The 20,854-nt window shown below is 42.4% G+C and overlaps 1 protein-coding gene across 15 annotated transcripts in view; it reads right to left on the bottom strand.

Annotated features, from left to right (window-relative positions):
- Nucleotides 1-20,854, bottom strand: part of RFX3 (regulatory factor X3) — a 245,319-nt gene that overhangs the window by 63,484 nt on the left and 160,981 nt on the right. For all 15 annotated transcript variants that reach the window (XM_056522517.1, XM_056522508.1, XM_056522457.1 and 12 more), the window contains 2 exons: nt 10,143-10,240; nt 4,529-4,787 (listed from right to left, as the gene is read on the bottom strand). In XM_056522517.1, coding sequence (XP_056378492.1) covers nt 4,529-4,787; nt 10,143-10,240 — 357 coding nt within the window. The remainder of the gene's footprint in view (nt 1-4,528; nt 4,788-10,142; nt 10,241-20,854) is intronic.

Raw genomic sequence — 20,854 nt, 5'->3', positions numbered from 1 at the left:
GCTGAAATCTTGCTGGTTCTAGTGCAAGAAACTTAAAGTGTAGCTGTCATTAGCAAAAACTTTTTATATAATGTAGATAATACCATTATATGTATATTTAGAATATACATTGGTTAAAAAATGTGTATATTTTTGGCTGAAAAAATATTGTCTTGTCCCTGCAGGGACAACACAAAATACAGAAAGTGTAGGAGGACAAGCAGGGCTCTGTGCAGTGAGGACAAGTAGGGCTCTGTGCAGTGAGGACAAGTAGGGCTCTGTGCAGTGAGGACAAGCAGGGCTCTGTGCAGTGAGGACAAGCAGGGCTCTGTGCAGTGAGGACAAGCAGGGCTCTGTGCAGTGAGGACAAGCAGGGCTCTGTGCAGTGAGGACAAGCAGGGCTCTGTGCAGTGAGGACAAGCAGGGCTCTGTGCAGTGAGGACAAGCAGGGCTCTGTGCAGTGAGGACAAGCAGGGCTCTGTGCAGTGAGGACAAGCAGGGCTCTGAGCAGTGAGGACAAGCAGGGCTCTGTGCAGTGAGGACAAGCAGGGATCTGTGCAGTGAGGACAAGCAGGGCTCTGTGCAGTGAGGACAAGCAGGGCTCTGTGCAGTGAGGACAAGCAGGGCTCTGTGCACTGAGGACAAGCAGGGCTCTGTGCAGTGAGGACAAGCAGGGCTCTGTGCAGTGAGGACAAGCAGGGCTCTGTGCAGTGAGGACAAGCAGGGCTCTGTGCAGTGAGGACAAGCAGGGCTCTGTGCAGTGAGGACAAGCAGGGCTCTGTGCAGTGAGGACAAGCAGGGCTCTGCGCACTGAGGACAAGCAGGTCTCTGCGCACTGAGGACAAGCAGGTCTCTGCGCACTGAGGACAAGCAGGTCTCTGTACACTGAGGACAAGCAGGTCTCTGTACACTGAGGACAAGCAGGGCTCTGTAACTGAGGACAAGCAAAGCTCTGTAACTGAGGACAAGCAGGGCTCTGTAACTGAGGACAAGCAGGGCTCTGTGCACTGAGGACAAGCAGGGCTCTGTGCACTGAGCACAAGCAGGGCTCTGTACACTGAAAACAAGCAGGGCTCTGTGCAGTGAGAACAAGCAGGGCTCTGTACACTGAGAACAAGCAGGGCTCTGTACACTGAGGACAAGCAGGACAAGCAGGGCTCTGTACACTGAGGACCAGCAGGGCTCTATACACTGAGAACAAGCAGGGCTCTGTGCAGTGAGGACAAGCAGGGCTCTGTGCAGTGAGGACAAGCAGGGCATTGTGCACTAAGGACAAGCAGGGCACTGTGCACTGAGGACAAGCAGGGCTCTGTACAGTGAGGACAAGCAGGGCTCTGTACAGTGAGGACAAGCAGGGCTCTGTGCAGTGAGGACAAGCAGGGCACTGTGCACTGAGGACCAGCAGGGCTCTATACACTGAGGACCAGCAGGGCTCTATACACTGAGGACAAGCAGGGCTCTGTGCAGTGAGGACAAGCAGGGCTCTGTGCAGTGAGGACAAGCAAGGCACTGTGCACTGAGGACAAGCAGGGCACTGTGCACTGAGGACAAGCAGGGCTCTGTACAGTGAGGACAAGCAGGGCACTGTACAGTGAGGACAAGCAGGGCTCTGTGCAGTGAGGACAAGCAGGGCACTGTGCACTGAGGACAAGCAGGGCTCTGTGCACTGAGGCTCTATGACACGCTCCCGGTTCACACAGTCAGGAGCCGGCACAGAGCCCTACTTGTCCGACCTCACTTCCTGTATTTTGTCTCTGCACACAGGCAATAGCTGCAAGGGCAACATTTTTTCACCCAAAAATATACACATTTTGGAACCAATGTAAATTACAAATATACATATAATGGTATTATCTACATTACATAGGAAGTTTTTGCTAACGACAGGTACACTTTAATATAGTGAAAACCTACTGTCTTATTTATTATTATGGGTTGCGTTTGTTGACTGTTTTGCATTAGCAATTGTCAGAAATGTAAATATATAGCTTAGTGCAGGATAAGAAACGGCAGGTACTCACAAAGTAAGCCAACTCAGTAGTTACGTACTATGTAGTTATATGAACCTATACATGAACTGTAAAATGTGGTTTGATGATGACACTTCCTTTCACATCTTCATACGTGGAAAGTGTAAGTGATTACTGCGGCAACAAAAACATAGCAAGTTACTTTTTAATGTTAACAGGTGGCAAATGTTCTTGCCTGAGTAAAAGTAAACTTCATAATAACTCTGAATAGCATTCACCCTAACCTTAGATGGTAAAAAAAATAACAGAAGGAAAAGAGATGAGAGAAATTTTTGAGCTAAACCTTAGCATAATTAGGTTCTAGGGTAATAAGTCTGAATATTTATTCAGTGATGCATTCGTCTATAAAGATTCTTTTTCATTATATCAACAACATGACTCATTTCATTTCACTATCAATTGGGAATGTGACCTTTTACATCCAATAATCCTTTATTTAACCTTCTGCTGTACAGGGAAAAAAATGAAATGCAGTATCACAGCGTGATGGGTTGCAAGTGATCTAGATCATTTGGAGATTTCTATATCATTTAATAGTATGTAGAAAATGCTCCTCAGTCTTAAAAGGTGAGAGGCTTGAATAAAAAGTGATGTTAGAGAAAGTGATTAAGAAAGTGCGAAAGACAGAGCTATGTTATTGTGCAAAAGATTTTATATATAGATATACATTTATTGATTTGAATAAAATAATAATAATAATATATATATATATATATATATATATATATATGTATATAGTGGCAGCATCATAGAATGGGTAAGTCTTGTATTACATAATGGATAGCTAGTAATGAATAGCAGGAGCCTGGTGGCTGGTATGTAGGTGTGAGGGCAGTTGCCTTTACCCCACACAGTGCTTCTACAGCTATTTTTGGATAGCATTTATTTCTTTATTTCTGAGATACAAGACTTCTCCCTACGCAAATCGTGTTGATAATGGGACTCTTAACATAGGTATTACTACCCCATATTTTTAGGGCTGCACCTTATTTTAATATTGCTGTATCTATTTGCACTTTACCGTATATACATTTTGTCTGTTTTAAATTATTACGAATAAATGGTGATTGTATGCAGTAGTTATGATTTTTCCTTTTCATCTTGAATATAAAGTTTTGTAAGCTATACTGCCATTTATAGCATTTGCGACCATAGGCACCCATATCATAAAATGGTGAGATATAGACATATACAATTGTGGTGTCAGATATTTATTTATTTAAATGAATTAATCGTTGGATAAAATCATTTGTTACTTGAGCATTACACAAAGGATCAGCATAAAAGTACAGAACTAAATATATCGGGTCTCTAAAATGCAGAGCGAAAGCCACATGGGTCACACACTGAACACACATGCCCCAATAGTTCCTGACGATACCACATGTGTTAGCGGTGAAAAATGTTGGGAGAGGTCCATTGTTTATTGTATTCAGTAATTCACTTGGTGTGGGCATGTCAGGTGCTATTGGTCATTATTATCTTGTTACTAACGCTATTTACTGCCCAACAGCAGATTTTAAGAGTGTGTAAGTCACTGGACCCCTGATAATTATTAATTTTTTTTATACACAATTAAAGTTATCTTTTAACCTTATTTAGGTGATTGGTCAAACTGAGGTACCGGCACCTATATTTGTGAATAAAGTCTAGTAATATTTACCACCCAATCACTACGGCCTGATTGATATGTAAGGTTATAACTAAACTTTATTTTAGATGTTTTTATGTACAAGATAATCTTGTTTTCTAAAATATATTTATTTTATTTTTGTTTTACCTCAGGTGACTTGCACCATATTTGTTAAACAGTTGAGATGACGCACATGTATATCCTGATTCCTGACAGATGGCATGTGCCTGTTTTGTAAACATCTGTTGTATATTATCAAGATGATAAAATGTTTTAGAGACTATGTAATAGACATGTCTCAATTACATAACAGTCTTTATATATGGCCAATCACAGGAGCTCCAGTGTGGTTTTAAAACAGGCAACTGATATGTTAATAAAGTACTGACCAGAAGACCACTCTGCTGTTCTCTAGCATCTACTTTCCCCCATGTTTTAGCTTTCCCAACTCCCCATTTTCTGCCTAATGATGAGACATTTCCTGCTCTGACACCTATTTGCACTATAATCAGTCGCGTGCCTCCAACTCTTCAGTTGCTTCTACGCGAGAATATGAAAGTCTCATTAAACCTGAGCACAAAAGGAAGAGTAAATTGGATGAGAGAAAGCGGCACAGATAAATCTCATCTATTTGTAACATCTCTAGCAGTATTTACTTCTATACGTAATGATACGTGCTTCAATCTGTGACAAGCAGCTCCACGGTGATAGGCATTTGATAACAATTACTGGGGAAAAATGATGTGTGCTCATTAGCTATCAGAAAGAAATGCACGACTGAACCAGCTACTGCCTATTCTGACACCTGCAGTTGCTAAGGAGAAGGTCAATGGTCTGTTTACATCAGTATCTTCTATAAAAGAAGTTTTAAAAAAAAAGAACTTACTGTTGCTGGAGAGGCACGGGTTGTGTGACTCACAGAGTGGCCTGAGTTTTCCATGGAGTTGCCAATCAGATAGGTTCCACCAGTGCTGCTTATGATTTGCCCTCCAGAGACCCCCATCTGAATTGCTCCAGTGCCGACCATGTTGTGAGAGGAGACTACTGTTGTCACCTGTGCAGCACCACCTTGGGTGTCAAAGTAACTGCCCCCAGTGTTTTGGCTGTACATCTGAGTTTCTGTGTAAGGGTATGTTGTTGTCCGGCTTTAGGAAAGAAATAATAAAAGTTATAAATCATTTGGTACATTTTAGGTATTTTTTTTTAATGTTGACATATATTAAGGAAGCATTATTTATTTATTCACTGCACTATGTCAAGGACTATAACTTGTGAAACATTAAGTGAGGAGAGGCAATGGTCAAGAATGCAAATAAGTCATACATTACCCAAGCATTTGATAAAACCAGATGCCAAAATCAAAATATACCTCCAATAATTCTTATTCCCTCCTTTTATTGTATGATTTCATAATAAATAATTCATCTATATCTGGCCCCAAAGATCAGCTATTATTTTTTATTTCTCAGATCAAACTAGTCAATGGCTGTAAGGAAACTGAAGCCCTCTCCTCCCACTGTTCTGACTGGCCTATAGCAGATTAATTATGCTTAACCATTCCCCATAACTCATATGACAGCCAAAAACAGATCAGATGGAAATTAACTATTGTCTTCAGTCTTAAGTACCATATCTATAAGGTGTTATTTTAGAGCAGTGCATTCCAAAACTGAGTGGGGCAAGACATTACTGCGGCAGTGGTAGTCCCCAGAGGTGTTTTGGGACTGTTCTGTCCATGAGCAGCAGCTGCTGGTCACTATGGCCATGGCCTGTGCTGCCTGATCTTGACTTCTGATGAGTGACGCCCCTGACATCGTGCCTGTGCAGGAGGCAGCCGATGCACACTAAGAGGTATAGGCCAAGTGTGAAATAGCATAGCTGGGATCAAGGGGGGAGGGTATCAAAGGACAGGTTAATAAAGTGACATTCGGGGGGGGGGGGGGGGGGGGTTCCAGTGGGGAATTAAGTCGCACAGGGGTTGATCAAGTGAAAGGAATAAAGTGGCAAAAGAGGTGATTAAGGGGGGGGGGGAATAAAATGGCACAGAGGGTGACCAACAGGGAGGAATGAAGAGGCACAAGGGGTGATGAAATTACATAAGTGAAGATGAAGGGGGTGATGTAATGGCACAAGGGGGGGGGGGGGGGAGAAAACAGCCACAGTTGTAATGCTGAAACTGGTATTGTGGCGTGCGTGATAGGCGGTACAGCCAGGAGTGGGTCTTAAAACTATGCATGGCCAAAAAGGGTGTCATTAAAATGTTTGTACACCTTTGCTTTACAGTCTGCTGCGGAACATGGTCAAGGAAACTTGTACAGTTTAAAGAATTTCTATACTTCTTTTTCTAAGGTGTCCCACTTTTGCAAAATCATAGCAAAGAACCACCATAAAACCAGCCCTTTAGGATCTGGCAAAAACCTAAATGTAAATAAAACTGTGTAGTCTATGTATTGGTCAGAGCATAAAGAAGATATAGGCCTTTATTTATCCAAGGCTGTACATGTATAGCGTGAAACATGTAAGCATTAATATATATGCCTACTCGCTCACTCAGGTTCTAGCACACTGAATGCCATGCACTACAGATGGAGACCGTAATAAGAAAAGGTTTATTTTATCCTATGAATGAGAGAACTGTAAGTCCCTGAACCATCATTAACTCCTCTTTTCAATGATAATTGAAACCCATAAATAAGTTCTTCTCTGTTTCATTAATACATTACAAATGACATCCCCTGTTAATTTCCATGACCTCAAGCACAATGATGAGATGTGCTCTGCAATATGATAGAAAGCGCGTAAGCCTCAACCACAGACAAAAGGTTCTTTATATACAGAGTAAAGAGAGGGATAACCCCTTGCTATGTTTTATACAGAACTTAAAATGAATCTTAAATGCACGGCAGCTATATGTGGTCATATACTGAGCAGCGTGTACAGCAGCTGTACTTCATTCATGTGCATGATGTATCTGACCAGCTCCTTGTTCATTACTAAATTACCTGAACATCTGCCACCTTAAAGCCTGATTTAACAAGCCCTGCTTTGTCACACGTATGTGCGTTACACACAGCTACATTGAAAGACCTAGCTCCCAGGTCAAAAGGAAATATTTTACTTACTCTGATTTTGTAAAAAAACACATTTGACTGAAAAAGTTATTTATTTCAAGTTCCAATTGATTTTGTCACAAATCTTTAAAAATTGTGTATTATTTATCACCTCCAGAAAAGATAAGCATCCGTAAGGCACATGTTTTTACTGTATTATGATACTTGGGTATATATCACACACAAACACAACTCATCACATGAAGACGTTTTTAAAGGGGTACTCCACAGGCTCAGCGTCAGTAACATTTTGTTCTGAACGATGGGTGTGGGTGTTGTGATGTCACGGCCATGCCCCTCAAGACATCACACCAGGCCCCCTTAACGCAAGTCTATCGGAGGGGGCGTAAGAGACATCACGCTCCCGCCCATAGACTTACATTGAGGGGGTGTGGTGTGATGTCACCAGGGGGTGTGGCCATGATGTCATGACTCCCGCAGCTGGCACCTTCGTTCGGAACTAAATGTTCCGGATGCTGGGGCAGTGGAGTACCCCTTTAACCTTTAAACAATCTGAAGAGGCATGTCTGGTAAATAAAGTTTAGTCTTTGTAAACTATAAAGCTTTTTTTTTTGTTTTGATTGGTAAACTCTCGTCTCATTTGTTATGTTAAGAACACAACAAAAAAGCAAAGTGTAAACTTAATACATTTTCTGTTCTTTTTTTTGTTTCAATTCCCTCAATAGGTTATGCAAAATATATTCTTACACTTATAATTAGCACAATATTTTAACACTTTTATGTCTATTTATACGTATAGTATTTTGCGCATTTTTGATGCACGGGATTTGAGGCTGCAGATTTTAATGTAAACTAAATGACTAAACGCAGCTTCACATTCTGCGCATTAAATATGTGCAGGATACTGTACCATAAGGGAAATGTACATGCAAAGACAGACTTATTTACTTGTATTTATCTTGTAAATACTTGTAACATGTAGGCTAGGTTCACATTACAGAATCTTTGGCTGGAAAAATTCCAGCCAAAGATTCAGAGTGCGGCCAGCGCCGGCTAACTTAGTCGGCACTAGGACTGTGCATGCATTGCTGTCCCCATAGATAGGAATTATTTCCAGTGGGATTCTGCTGAAAGAATGAGCAAGATCATATTTTGGCGGCTGAATTTTTAGCAGGGGAATATTCGCTGCTAAAATTCTGTAGTGTGAACTGTGCTACGAAAATTCCGTTGCCAGAAATGGGATTCTGCTGCATCGGAATTTCAGAGAGACAATGAAACATCCACTGTTATTATAAAAGAAGGATCAGATGTGCACAAAGGGAAGGGTTCGTTTCAAAGAGCCTGGCAATTCCCCATAGAAATTGTGAGGTGAGGATGGCACCTGTCTAGGGTGCCAAGCAACTTTGTGGAAGCAGCTAGCTGCAGAGCGCATTCCCTGCACACGTTGGTAATAGAGATGCATCACAGAAATAGCCTGTATCTTGTGACAGACACCTGCTCCAACCAATCAGAGGCTTTATTTCAGAGCAGGGGAAGTGCCTGGGACCTGTAATTACGACTTTGTTCCTGTGTTTTCTCTGCCTCTGCCACATGGCTGATCCTAACAGCTAATGTACGTGCAAAAAGCTTATGTGCATCCAGTGTCCTGCTCTCCTACTTACTTGGGGCAATGCAGATAAGGTATAAATGTGTGGAGAATATGTGTGTTATGTGCAGTGGGTGCATTGATAATGGCCCAGATTTATCAAACTGCGTGAGAGAAAAAGTGGAGTGATTTCCCCATGGCAACCAATCACAGTTCAGCTTTCACTTTACCTCAGATCATTAGCTGAGCTGTGATTGGTTGCTGTGGGGAAATCACTCCACTTTTTCTCTCACGCAGTTTGATAAATCTGGGCCAATAAGAGTAAGCAGATGTGTTGAGTATATATCTGTACACAGGCCAGCACTTCAAATTTGCATAAGAAATGGGTGTGGCCTAAATGTAATATACATTGTAAGTTTGTGTGGACACTGCTAGTGTGTGGAACATTTGTGTGAAATAAATATAGGTGTGAGTGAGTGTATGTGCGAAGAATTTATAGGTGTGCAAAGCCTTTGTGAGGTGTATATGAAAGTGGGGTGTATGTAGATGTGTGGAATGTATGTAGGAGTACACAGCTGTTGATGTGTGTGGTATGGCATAAGGTATGTGGAGCTGTATCTGACACATGATAAACGTGGTGTGTGGTACATGTATATAGATGTATGGTGTTAGTGTGCCATAAATGCAGGCGTGAGGTGTATGTATGGAGGTGTATCAGGATTGTATACAGGTGTGAGCAGCACATATAGGTGTGCGACACATGTGATGGAGTTGTGTATCTTTTGTGTGTCTTTCTTATTTAAACAACAGTCCTGTCCCTGCACATGACATTGTGCAATATCATAATATCATGGTTGATACTGGATAGCACCGGTAAATATAAACCACAATTTATGTCTAGACTAACAGGCATGGTCCTTCAATAGAGAAAGCTAATATCTCCCCTTCATTTGGCATCCTCAACATATTCTGGAATAACAACTATATATCCCAATATTTAGGACATTGGGTCTGAGTAATAGTGGCTGGCTAGTGAGCAGGATGGACATCCAATGTTAGGGGTTTGATACATTTACAATTTTATGACTGCAGCTAGAGTGGTGAGGAGCAGGTTATATATAGTGGTGAAATTCAATAAGCTTTCTAATCTCCCGAAGTATATACATTCATAGTTTCCTTGCTGGTATTTGCTGCAGCATTAGATGTCCAGGGTCACATGTTACAATGACACATTATGTCTGCAGCAGCATTTCGAAACCTTCCTTTATAATTTTACATTTGTTCCTGCGTATATGAAATAAGTTCACATCAAAGTCCACACAAATACACATGCTACAATCCAAGGCATTTAAGAGGAGATCATTGAGGTAAATGGTGATCCACACAAGACCCTACAAGCCCGAATAACCTAAGTACAAAACAGAAAAGGTTGTCATAGGGACAAAATGCATAAGAACTGAAGACCTCTATCAGAGATAACACTACTAAGACGATAAGAAAGAATATGTATGTATTTTCTGTACCACAGCGCTGGATGTACTTTTTTTTACCACTAGAAGGCACTGTGACAGAGGTAATCACAATCCTTTCTACATGATGTTGTCACCATTACGTCCTATATTTAGAAGATCACCAGGATCCTTGTGGAATTGCTACTCTCAGGTGTCTCATTATTGGTTATTGTCCATGTGGACCACCAACCAATATTCCAACAATAGTCACCAGCTTTCCAGCTGAACTAACTTCTAAGCCTGGTTTACATCATAGGGCACATCCCTGGGGATATATGTAGATCTGGATCATAAAGTTAATATCAACACTAATATAAATATATATAAACTCACATTGCTCCATTTGTGTAGACAGCATCACTTCCTTCGACATATTGTACCTGTGCTGGGTAAACATGCTGCACCTGTTGTACGGTCTGTACCTGCTGCACCTAAAAAAGAACACATATATGGTTATTAATATATTCATAAAGCAAAGTGAAAAAAGAAACACACCGGATGCTTATTTTATTATGCACAGTGACTACAGTGTTAACATTTTAGCAGAGAATGTTTCAAAATGGATTCATATTACCCAGTGAACTGTGAATACTTATCATTACCAAGAATATTTCAAGGTACTAAATAACAGGCTGCCATCTGCATCTTGTTGTCCTGTCTATGGAAATTAAAGAGCAAAGCATCCACTCCCTTAATAGAAGCCTTTAAGAGGAGCATTAGATATTTACAAATATAGAGCTAAAATGTTAGGAGCTATATAACACGGTCAGATTGTGTCTCTAGCTTTCCGTCCTGTCACTTGAAGACTCGGTGACATAGACTTTGGTTCTACTGTATCAGAAAATAGTGTCATACAAAAAACATCAAAGATTGCACCTTCTACCTTCTGTTTCAGCTGCAAACGTGGCATTTCCATTTTGACATTAACATTGGCTGTCTATGGAAACATATTAACTTGTCTTATCAAAATGATCTGTTCAGAGCTGACCCCATGTGACAGGGCACACAAGCCATGCACATTCTAATATGTTCTTCCCTCATGTCTCTATCTACCCGTTCAAAATGGAAGGTTTTGTTTAACAGTTTAATTCTCATATTTGTGAACCCCCAGCATCAATTCCCCTACAGTGTCTCCACAAGGGAAATGTCACATTATGCAGTGCACAATAAAATCACCGGGCTGTCGGTGTAATGCACAGTTGTGCTGGGTCCTTCATAGAGGCTTAAACGGGCACTGTCAGATTCAAAAACATTTTTATATGTTGTACATCTTGGCAAAACATTAAGCTTTCTAACATACTTCATTAGAAAATGTTATTTCCTTTTTATAGAAATCATGGCTTATAAATTCATGGCTTTGTCCAAGCTGAAGCACAGGCATAGACAAAGTCCAGTAAGTGAGGGTGACCTAGCACTCCTCTGTGCTCTCTTCTGTCTGATAGTACTCCTCTGTGCTCTCTCCTGTCTGATAGTATTCCTCTGTGCTCTCTCCTGTCTGATAGTATTCCTCTGTGCTCTCTCCTGTCTGATAGCACTCCTCTGCACTCTCCTGTCTGATAGCACTCCTCTGTGATCTCTCCTGTCTGATAGCACTCCTCTGTGCTCTCTCCTGTCTGATAGCACTCCTCTGTGCTCTCTCCTGTCTGATAGCACTCCTCTGTGCTCTCTCCTGTCTTACAGTACTCCTCTGTGCTCTCTCCTGTCTGATAGCACTCCTCTGCACTCTCCTGTCTGATAGCACTCCTCTGTGCTCTCTCCTGTCTGATAGCACTCCTCTATGCTCTCTCCTGTCTGACAGTACTCCTCTGTGCTCTCTCCTGTCTGACAGTACTCCTCTGTACTCTCTCCTGTCTGATAGCACTCCTCTGTGCTCTCTCCTGTCTGATAGCACTCCTCTGCACTCTCTCCTGTATGATAGGACTCCTCTGTGCTCTCTCCTATCTGATAGGACTCCTCTGTGCTCTCTCCCTGTCTGATCTGATCCCTATGCTGTTCCCTCCCCTAAAGAAGTATCTTATGGTGTGGGTTCAGCTCCACTATTCAGTAAGGACGATCTTATAGAGGACAGTCAGCATCTACTGCCCAGCCAAGAAGTGGAAGAGACATCTGCTGATCCCCCGCTAGGCGGGCAAGTAGTGATGAGGAGAGTGACGTGGGAGGTGGTGTTGCCAGAGTTCAGGCTCCTGAAGCAGACACTGTTGAGGAACCTGAGGAGGACCTCAGTGACGTGCAGACACTTGTTGATGATGATGCTGATCGCAATTGGGAGCCTGGTGCAGAAGGGGCTTCATCATCATTAGAAGAGAGCTGCAGGTTGCCACTGAGGCAGCAGCTGAGCCAGTAAGGTGGTAGCATGGTTGGCAGTCTCCATGGTGGCAGAAGTGGAAATTCTGGAGCCAAACGTGCCCGGGGGAGACCATCTGCTTCGCGGCAGTCTACCTTCCTGGGAGGTAGTGGAACAGGGGTTCCTGGACATGGCGGCAGTAGCAGTCAATTAGTGCGGACTGTTGATGGGAAAATCAGCTACTCGGCGGTGTGGCAGTTTTTCATCAAGCATCCGAAGGAGGTTCACATTGCCACATGCAAGATATGTCGGCAATAGGTGAAACGTGGTCAGGGTCCCAATGTTGGTACCACGGCCCTGCTTCAACATATGCTTTGCCACCATAAAGCGGCCTGAGAAAACCGTGGCTCCGATGTAGTGGTCCAGCATGCTGCATCACCCGCTCCCTCTTTCAGCCAGCCAAGGCTCCACCACCTCAGCCAAAGAGAGCTGTGTGTCATACCCATCCTTCTGTCGCTCCAGATCCTCCTGCTCCTCCTACTTTTAGTCAGCCATTCCGCCAACAATCCATTAGCGAAACTATGTCCAAGAGACAACAGTATGCGCCCACTCATACAACGGCGCAGAATCTGAATGTGCTCCTGTCCAAGTTGCTGGTGCTGCAGTCCCTCCCTTTTCAATTGGTTGACTCTGCACCTTTCAGAGAACTGATGGCTTGTGTCGAGCCAAGGTGGAGAGTGCCAAGCCATCATTTATTTGCGAAGAAGGCAGTACTAGCCATGCACAATTTTGTGGAAGAGAGGGTGGGCCAGTCCTTGAGCCTGTCGGTGTGTATCAAAGTTCATGGCAGAGCCTACGTCTGGAGCTGTAACTATGGTCAGGGACAATACATGTCCTTTACGGCTCACTGGGTGAATGTGGTTCCTGCACAGCCACAACACCAACTTGGACAGGTCACGCTGCTTCATCCTCCATGCTCTCAGCCTGTTGGTCCTGTGACAGTGTGCGACTCCGCCTCCTCATCCTCCACCGTGTCCTCAGCCTCCACTGCCCAGACAAGTCTCAGTGGCCCTTCAGCATACCATGTGTGCAGGGCACGGCGGGGTCACGCTGTTTTTCACATGGTTTGCCTTAGCGAACGGATTCACACAGGGGAGGAACTGCTAAAAGTCATTTGTAAAGAAATCGGAGCATGGCTTACTCCACGAAAACTGGAAATGGGAACCATGGTGACTGACAACGGGAAGAACATCTTGCATGCGCTGCGACTGGGAAGGCTGAGCCATGAGCCCTGCATGGCACAGATGTTCAATCTGGTTGTGAAGCAGTTCTTGAAGTATTCCCCCCATTTGCAAGACATGCTAACAATGGGAAGGATATTTTGCATGCACTTCAGCCACAAAGCACACCCACCTTGAGCTGCAGAGTATGAACGGTATCCCCCAACATAGTGTGATTTGTGAAGTTGCCACTCGTTGGAATTCCATCCTTCATATGTTGGACTGACTGTACGAACAAAGAAAAGCCATCTCCGATCTCTTGATGATCCAAGAGGATAGGGGTACTCCCCTGTTTAACTTCAATGTGTACCAGTGGCAGCTCATTCATGACACCTGCCGTTTGCTCAGGCCCTTTGAGGAAGCCACATTATTAGTAAGTCACCAGGATTACGGGACGGACAACGTCATTCCAACACGTGTTGGAAACGATGGCTGGTCAGGACACTGGAAACTGCCACAATCTCCAGGCTGTGCCATTAAGCCACCATATGGTCTCTTCATACTTCAGCCAACTCCAGGCTGTGCCATTCAGCCACTATATGGTCTCCTCGTGTTTCAGCCACCTCCCAGCTGTGCCACTCAGACACTATATGATCTTTACTTGCTGCCACAAACACCAGGCTGTGCCATTCAGCCACTATATGGTCTCCTCATGCTTCAGCCAACTTCAGGCTGTGCCATTCAGCCACTATATGGTCTCCATATACTTCAGCCGCCTCCAGGCTGTGTCATTCAGCCAATATATGGTTTTCTGATGCTGCTGGGCCTGGGCCTAAAAATGTATATGGTACCACTAGCTACCATAAATCTTCAATTTAAATGTCAAAATTCATCTTTTAATCTTATGGATTGTTAAGTCCTAGTGACCTCTCATGCTGCTGCCATCTCCAGGCTGTGTTATTCAGCAACTATATGGTCTCCTCATGCTGCCAACACCTCCACACCGTGTCATTTAGCCACTATATGGTCTCCTCATTCTGCCAAAACCTCCAGGCTGTGTCAATCAGCCACTATATGGTCTCCTCATGCTTCAGCCACCTCCAGGCTGTGCCATTCAGACACTATATGGTCTCCTCCTGCTTCAGCCACCTCCAGGCTGTGCCATTCAGCCACTATATGGTCTCCTCATACTTCAGTCACATCCAAGCTGTGTCATTCAGCCACTTTATGGTCTCCTCATGCTGCCAACACCTCCACACTGTGTCATTCAGCCACTATATGGTCTCCTCATGCTTCAACCACCTCTAGGCTATGCCATTCAGCCACTATGGGGTCTCCTAATGATTCAGCCACTTCTAGGCTGTGTCATTCAGCCAAAATATGGTTTACTGATGCTGCTGGGCCTGGGCCTAAACATTTTTATGGTAGCACTAGCACAAACTATCTGTTGACATTAAAATTAAATGAAACACTATGGCAGGAGACCCAGGAGGACCCCACTGCTGACACAGAGACATAAAAAAGCAAGACTACATTTTGCCAAAATGAACTCTAGTAAGTCAAAATCCTTATGGGAAAAGTTTTGTGGACAGATCAGACCAAGATAGAGCTTTTAGGTAAAGCACATCATTCTTCTGTTTACCGAAAAAACAGAATGAGGCCTACAAAGAAAAGAACACAGTACCTACAGTGAAATATGGTGGAGGTTCAATTATGTTTTGGGGTTGTTTTACTGCCTCTGGCACTGGGTGCTTTGATTGTGTGCAAGGCATCATGAAATCTGAGGAATACCAACGGATTTTGGGTTGCACTGTACAGCCCAGTGTCAGAAAGCTGGGTTTGCGTCCGAGATCTTGGGTCTTCCAGCAGGATAATGACCACAAATATATGTCAAAAAGCACCCAGAAATGGATGGCAACAAAAGCGCTGGAGAGTTCTGAAGTGGCCAGCAATGAGTCCAGATCTAAATCCCATTGAATACCTGTGGAGAGATCTTAAAATAGATGTTGGGAAAAGGCGCCCTTCCAATAGAGACCTAGAGCAGTTTGCAAAGGAAGAGTGGTCCAACATTCTGACTGAGAGTTGTAAGAAGCTTATTGATGGTTATAGGAAGCCACTGATTTCAGTAATTTTTTTACAAAGGGTGTGCAACCAAATATTAAGTTAAGGGTGCCAATCATTTTGTCCAGCCCATTTTTGGAGTTTGGTGTGACATGTCCAATTTGCTTTTTTTCCTCCCCTTTTTGGTTTAGTTCCAATACATACAAAGGGCATAAACATGCGTAGAGCAAAACATGTGTTACTGCAATCTTTTTCTGTGAGAAATACTTCATTTTCTAGAAAAATATCAGGGATGCCAGCATTTACGGCCATGACTGTAGCCACTATATGGTCTCCGTATGCTTCAGCCACATCCAAACTGTGTCCTTCAGCCACAATGTGGTCTTCTCATGCTTCAGCCACCTCCAGGCTGTCATTCAGCAACTATATGGTCTCCTCCTGCTTCAGCCACATCCACACTGTGTCTATCAGCTACTATTTGGTCTCCTTGTGCTGTCAACACCTTTACGCTTTATCATTAAGCCACTGTGTGGTCTCCTCATGCTGCAAACATCTTGCTGTGTCATTCAAGCACTATATGGTCTCCTCATGCTTCCAACACCTCCACGCTGTGTCATTCAGCCACTATATGGTCTGCTCATGCTTCAGCCACATCCGAGCTGTGTCATTCAGCCATTATATGGTCTCCTCATGCTTCAGCCACATCCAAGCTGTGTCATTCAGCCACTATATGGTCTCCTCATGCTTCAGTCACCTCCAGGCTGTGTCATGCAGCCACTATATGGTCTCCTCATGCTTCAGCCATATCCAAGCTGTGTCATTCAACCAGTATATGGTCTCCTCGTGCTGCCAACACCTCCACGCTGTGTCATTCAGCCACTATATGGTCTCTTCATGCTACAAACACCTCCACGCTGTGTCATTCAGCCACTATATGTTCTCCTCATGCTGCCAACTCCTCCATGCTGTGTCATTCAGCCACTATATAGTCTCCTCATACTTATGCCATCTCCAGGCTCTGTCATTGTGCCGCTCTGCGGCAGTGATTCTAATAGAGATGCCTGTAATCTGCATGTCATACTAAATAATAGTATTATTTCTCTACCCCAGCACACTCCATATGCGTGTTAGAACAAAGCAAAGTGTTCTACACTCCTATTGAGGCTCTCTGTAGGCCAGAAATAGTCATTTTTAATATTGATTCGCCGCAAATAAATTCGACCCAAATCAAATTTTTTCGGAAAATTCGTTGAATCGGCCGAATCAAATTTTTCAATAGTTCCCTCATCTCCAGTAAACAACATTTAATAAATGGGACTCTTGTTCATTTCATATATTGTGTAAAGGCATTCACTGTATCAATACATTAGAAGCATACATAGCAATATCCTAAAAGAGTGGCCCTGGCCTTTCACTGAATGTAAACATAGAATGATTAAACCCAGAGTGAGTGTCAAATGCTGAAAATATTGTTACTGTCATGAAGCATGACCTAGCTGGATCCTCTGAATCCAGAGCTGCGCCATGTTTAATTCATAAGCATAATCTGCAAAACAACTGATGAGGAGCTCTCACTGTAGGGAGCAACATGAAGGATGCAAATACATAGAATTACATGACTGTGTATCAAGATCATGTGCATGCTATCGTTCACAGCAATACTTTCAGGGTAATAATGATAAACCCACACTTCAATATTCGATTTATTTACCGAAGGTTTATTCATCTTCAAAGATCATCAATTATTTATTTTACAGATCTATTGTGAAATAATCATCAGTGGCATCAGTATTCATCCATTTATTACTGGATATAACTGAAGCCAATGGAATAATACTGGTTGAAATCCAATGTATCTGCTGACTTATCACCAATGTCTTTAAAGGGTACACACATATTTTTATTTAATAATTGTATCCCACATGCTATAAAGATGTCTTTTGCACTACATTATTACTTTAGTTATTTCACTAAATATTTATATTTTAGTGGCATGCATTTACCACTAGGGTAGAACCAAATAAAGGTCTCTGAAATTTATTTATCTAAACTAGAGTACCCGGTGCCCCATCTTCCTGCCTAAATCTTATGGGGAAGCATTAATGACGCTCAGGAGATGTACTAGAAGTACCATAGACTTGCATTGGACTTTAGACAAAACCCCCCACCCTCACAATTGGGGATGGGTTAGGGTTATTAACTTTACTTCTTATGCCTCAGCATCGCTATGTACTCTTTTGTGTACTTACATAGGCACTCCATCTCGTGGCAGACTTTGATGGCCAGTGTTTTGTCCCTCCTCAATGAAGTGAGGCTTTCTGGGAAAGAGAACTCCATTTACAGACTGTGCTCAGGAGGAAAGACTGCATCCCCATTCTCCCATTTGGCAGCATCGCTGGTAAGCTTTTGGACTTACCCCACAGTTATTTTCAGCCAAAGCTGCCCCCAACTCCATAGACTTTTATGTATAGGAGCAGAAGCTGCATTTGTCTTAAAGGGGTACTCCACTAGTCAGTGTTTGGAGCAAACTGTTCCGAACGCTGGAGCCGGGAGCTTGTGACATCATAGCCCCGCCCCTCATGACATCACACCCCGCCCCCTCAATGCAAGTCTATGGGAGGGGGGCTTGACTTGCATTGAGGGGATGGGGCGCAGCAGCATGGCAGTGGTATGAAGCGAGCTCAGGAGCTCACATCATACCCGTGGCTAATGTGGCCTATGTCCGGCATTAACACTTTAGATACCGAGATCAAAATTGATTACGGCGTCTAAAAGTGCTGAAATCTGTTCACGGCTGCTCAGAGGAGCTGATCAGGACCATCTGGGGGAAATCGCGATGTCCCGATCAGCTGTAAGGATGTAGGGAATCTCTTACCTCCTTTCCTGCCATCCGATCGGTGCTCCTTTTCTGCAGCCAGCCATTGCAGGCTGTAGCAATCCAGCACTGATAACACTGATCAATGCTCTCCTATGGAGCAGCATTGATCAGTGTATGCAATCTAAAGATTGCAAGTAGTAGTCTCCTATGGGGACTAAAATGTTGAATAAAGTGTAAAAAAAAAAAAAAGTTTGAATCACCCCTCTTTTCCAATCTATAATATATTGTAAACATAAATGTAAATGTCCAAACTATCAAAATATAATGTTTATTTAACCGCTTGGTCAATAGTGTAAACGTAAAAAAATACAAAGTTATTTTGGGTTGCTTGTTATAACAGAAAAAAAAAGAATAAAAAGCGATAAAAAAGTTCCATCAAAACAAAAATGTTATCAATAAAAACTTAAGACCATGGCACCAAAAATTAGCCCTCATACGTCCCCGTCTACACAAAATTAAAAAAAGCTATAAGGGTCAGAAGAGGACAATTTTAAACATACTAAGTTTCATACAAAAACTTATAATTTTTTTAAAGTAGTTGGAGATTGTATGGACCTACAGAATAGATATAATATGTCACTTGTACTGAAAAGTACACTGCATAGAAACAAAAATTGATAAATTGCTTGTATGGGTCTGTAGGTGAAAAATTTAAAGAGTTATGTCTTTTAGAAGACTAAGAGGGAAACAAAAAGTGCAACCCCCCCCCCTAAAAACCCCATGTTTTTCAAGGGGTACCCCACCCCTAAACATCTTATCCCCTAAGTCCCGGTCTGGAGAAGCGCTTCGGCGCGCAACGGTCCGTCACCGAGAGGATACCCCCGCGTCTCTAAGTCACATTCCCCTGTCTGTACCATCTCCCCCCTGATGTGCCTTTGATCGATCCGGTCAATAAAGTCTATCTGCATTCACGGTCTGGTGAGTGCTCCGCTTCTTTTTCCTACTGGATATCTGTTTATACCATCTATCAGCGTAGCAGCACCTGTATGTACCTCCAGCAGTTGCAAGGGGAGAAGTCATCAAGGGTCCCAGCCTTTCCCGTCCTTTAGATACAGTATAAACATATACTTCTATATTTTTAGTTAACATATAGGTGACATGTTTCATTGAAATATCTCCAGCTATTTGGAAGTGATGCTGGAACATACACACATACATATACGTTGAGTCTTAAATATAGATATAGATAAGGACAGAGCATAAGAGTTTTCTTTAACAATTAATACCTAATATTATTGATATTTTCAGGGACCTTTCCCGTTGTAAATGTAAAATGAGGCTAAAAATGCAGTGCAAGTCCAAGATTCACAGTCAGGTGTCCATGTTGCACATGCCTAGTGCATGGCCTAGGGGGTAGTGCATGACACAGAGAATCAAGAGACACCAAAGAGAAGATCATTAAAGCTTTAATCCAGACACTTTTCTTTACCCTCCTAGCAAAAGCTTGGTAAGGCTAATTGGCTTATCTATATCCTCTCTTACTGGGTACTCCATTTGAACAAATACAAGCTAGGCCCTGGTCCCTGTTGCAGTCCAATTACATGGCAATTTATATAGTGTTTGCTGCATGGACTAGAAGTAACTTTCCCAATGTACCTCTAGGAGATGCTCACCGATTCTCATATAGTTACATTAAAAAGTCAACTCTAGTCTACTCACAAACCCTAATGCGAATCAGCTGGTTACACTAGAGAGCATCATGGGCCAAAGGTACCATACATTAAGAGTGTTAATTGTGAACCCATGACATGTACTGCAAACTTTGTTCTCTTATTCACCTGTATTATATTGGTTCTTTGTTTTCATGCTGGGGAGTGCCCTGGGGAGTGATATTGTAAAAAAAATGTTTAAAAAATAAAAAGGCTCTGAATTTTTAGCATTGTGGACTATGTTTGTGCAACATAAATAGCATAGCTATCAGAAATAAGATGACTAATAATAATTATGGAATGTACAGCAAACACATTCAATAGATAACCAGAAGAATGAATTGACTAACAACAACACTAGATAAAAACTAATAAAAAGTGAAATTATTAATGAAAGCGGAAACGCTTCAACAAGATAGAACAAGTCTCAACCTGCACTTGGAATGTTGACGTACTCGTGTGATGTGTTTACTTAGTTTTTCAAGTGGGTTACATAGTGGTGCAAATATACCATTTAACTACTTCTCAACCATCCTTGCTAAAGACTATGAACAAAACATCTTTACTTCTTTGTATTTTTTTTTTAAGTGGATTAGAAGAAAGTTGAGTTTTTATTGTAGAAATCTTCAGGTATCTTCAGGTGTTCACACAGAGTATTGGCATGAAAATCTACATAGAAATGTTATGCTAAGACTCAGTTTTTGGTGCAAATTTTCAAAGTCTTATTTACAGATTTAACATTTCCCATTGAAATTAACATGATGTAGATTTTTACATGGTTTTCGATACTGACTCTGTGTCAAAATCCACATGGAATCCATGTCAAAAAGCTCATTGTGCACAAGGCCTACTAGTTTTTCCTGGAGTGTTTAAAAAAAAAAAATACAAGTCAAAGATATAACTATTAAAGATGCGTTATATAACGCATTAAATTAATTTACTAAAGCTATAAT

The sequence above is a fragment of the Hyla sarda genome, chromosome 1 (assembly GCF_029499605.1).
Source record: "Hyla sarda isolate aHylSar1 chromosome 1, aHylSar1.hap1, whole genome shotgun sequence".
Taxonomy (NCBI): domain Eukaryota; kingdom Metazoa; phylum Chordata; class Amphibia; order Anura; family Hylidae; genus Hyla; species Hyla sarda.
The sequence above is the reverse complement of the archived record's forward strand: the minus strand, read 5'-3'. Positions and strand labels throughout refer to the sequence as shown.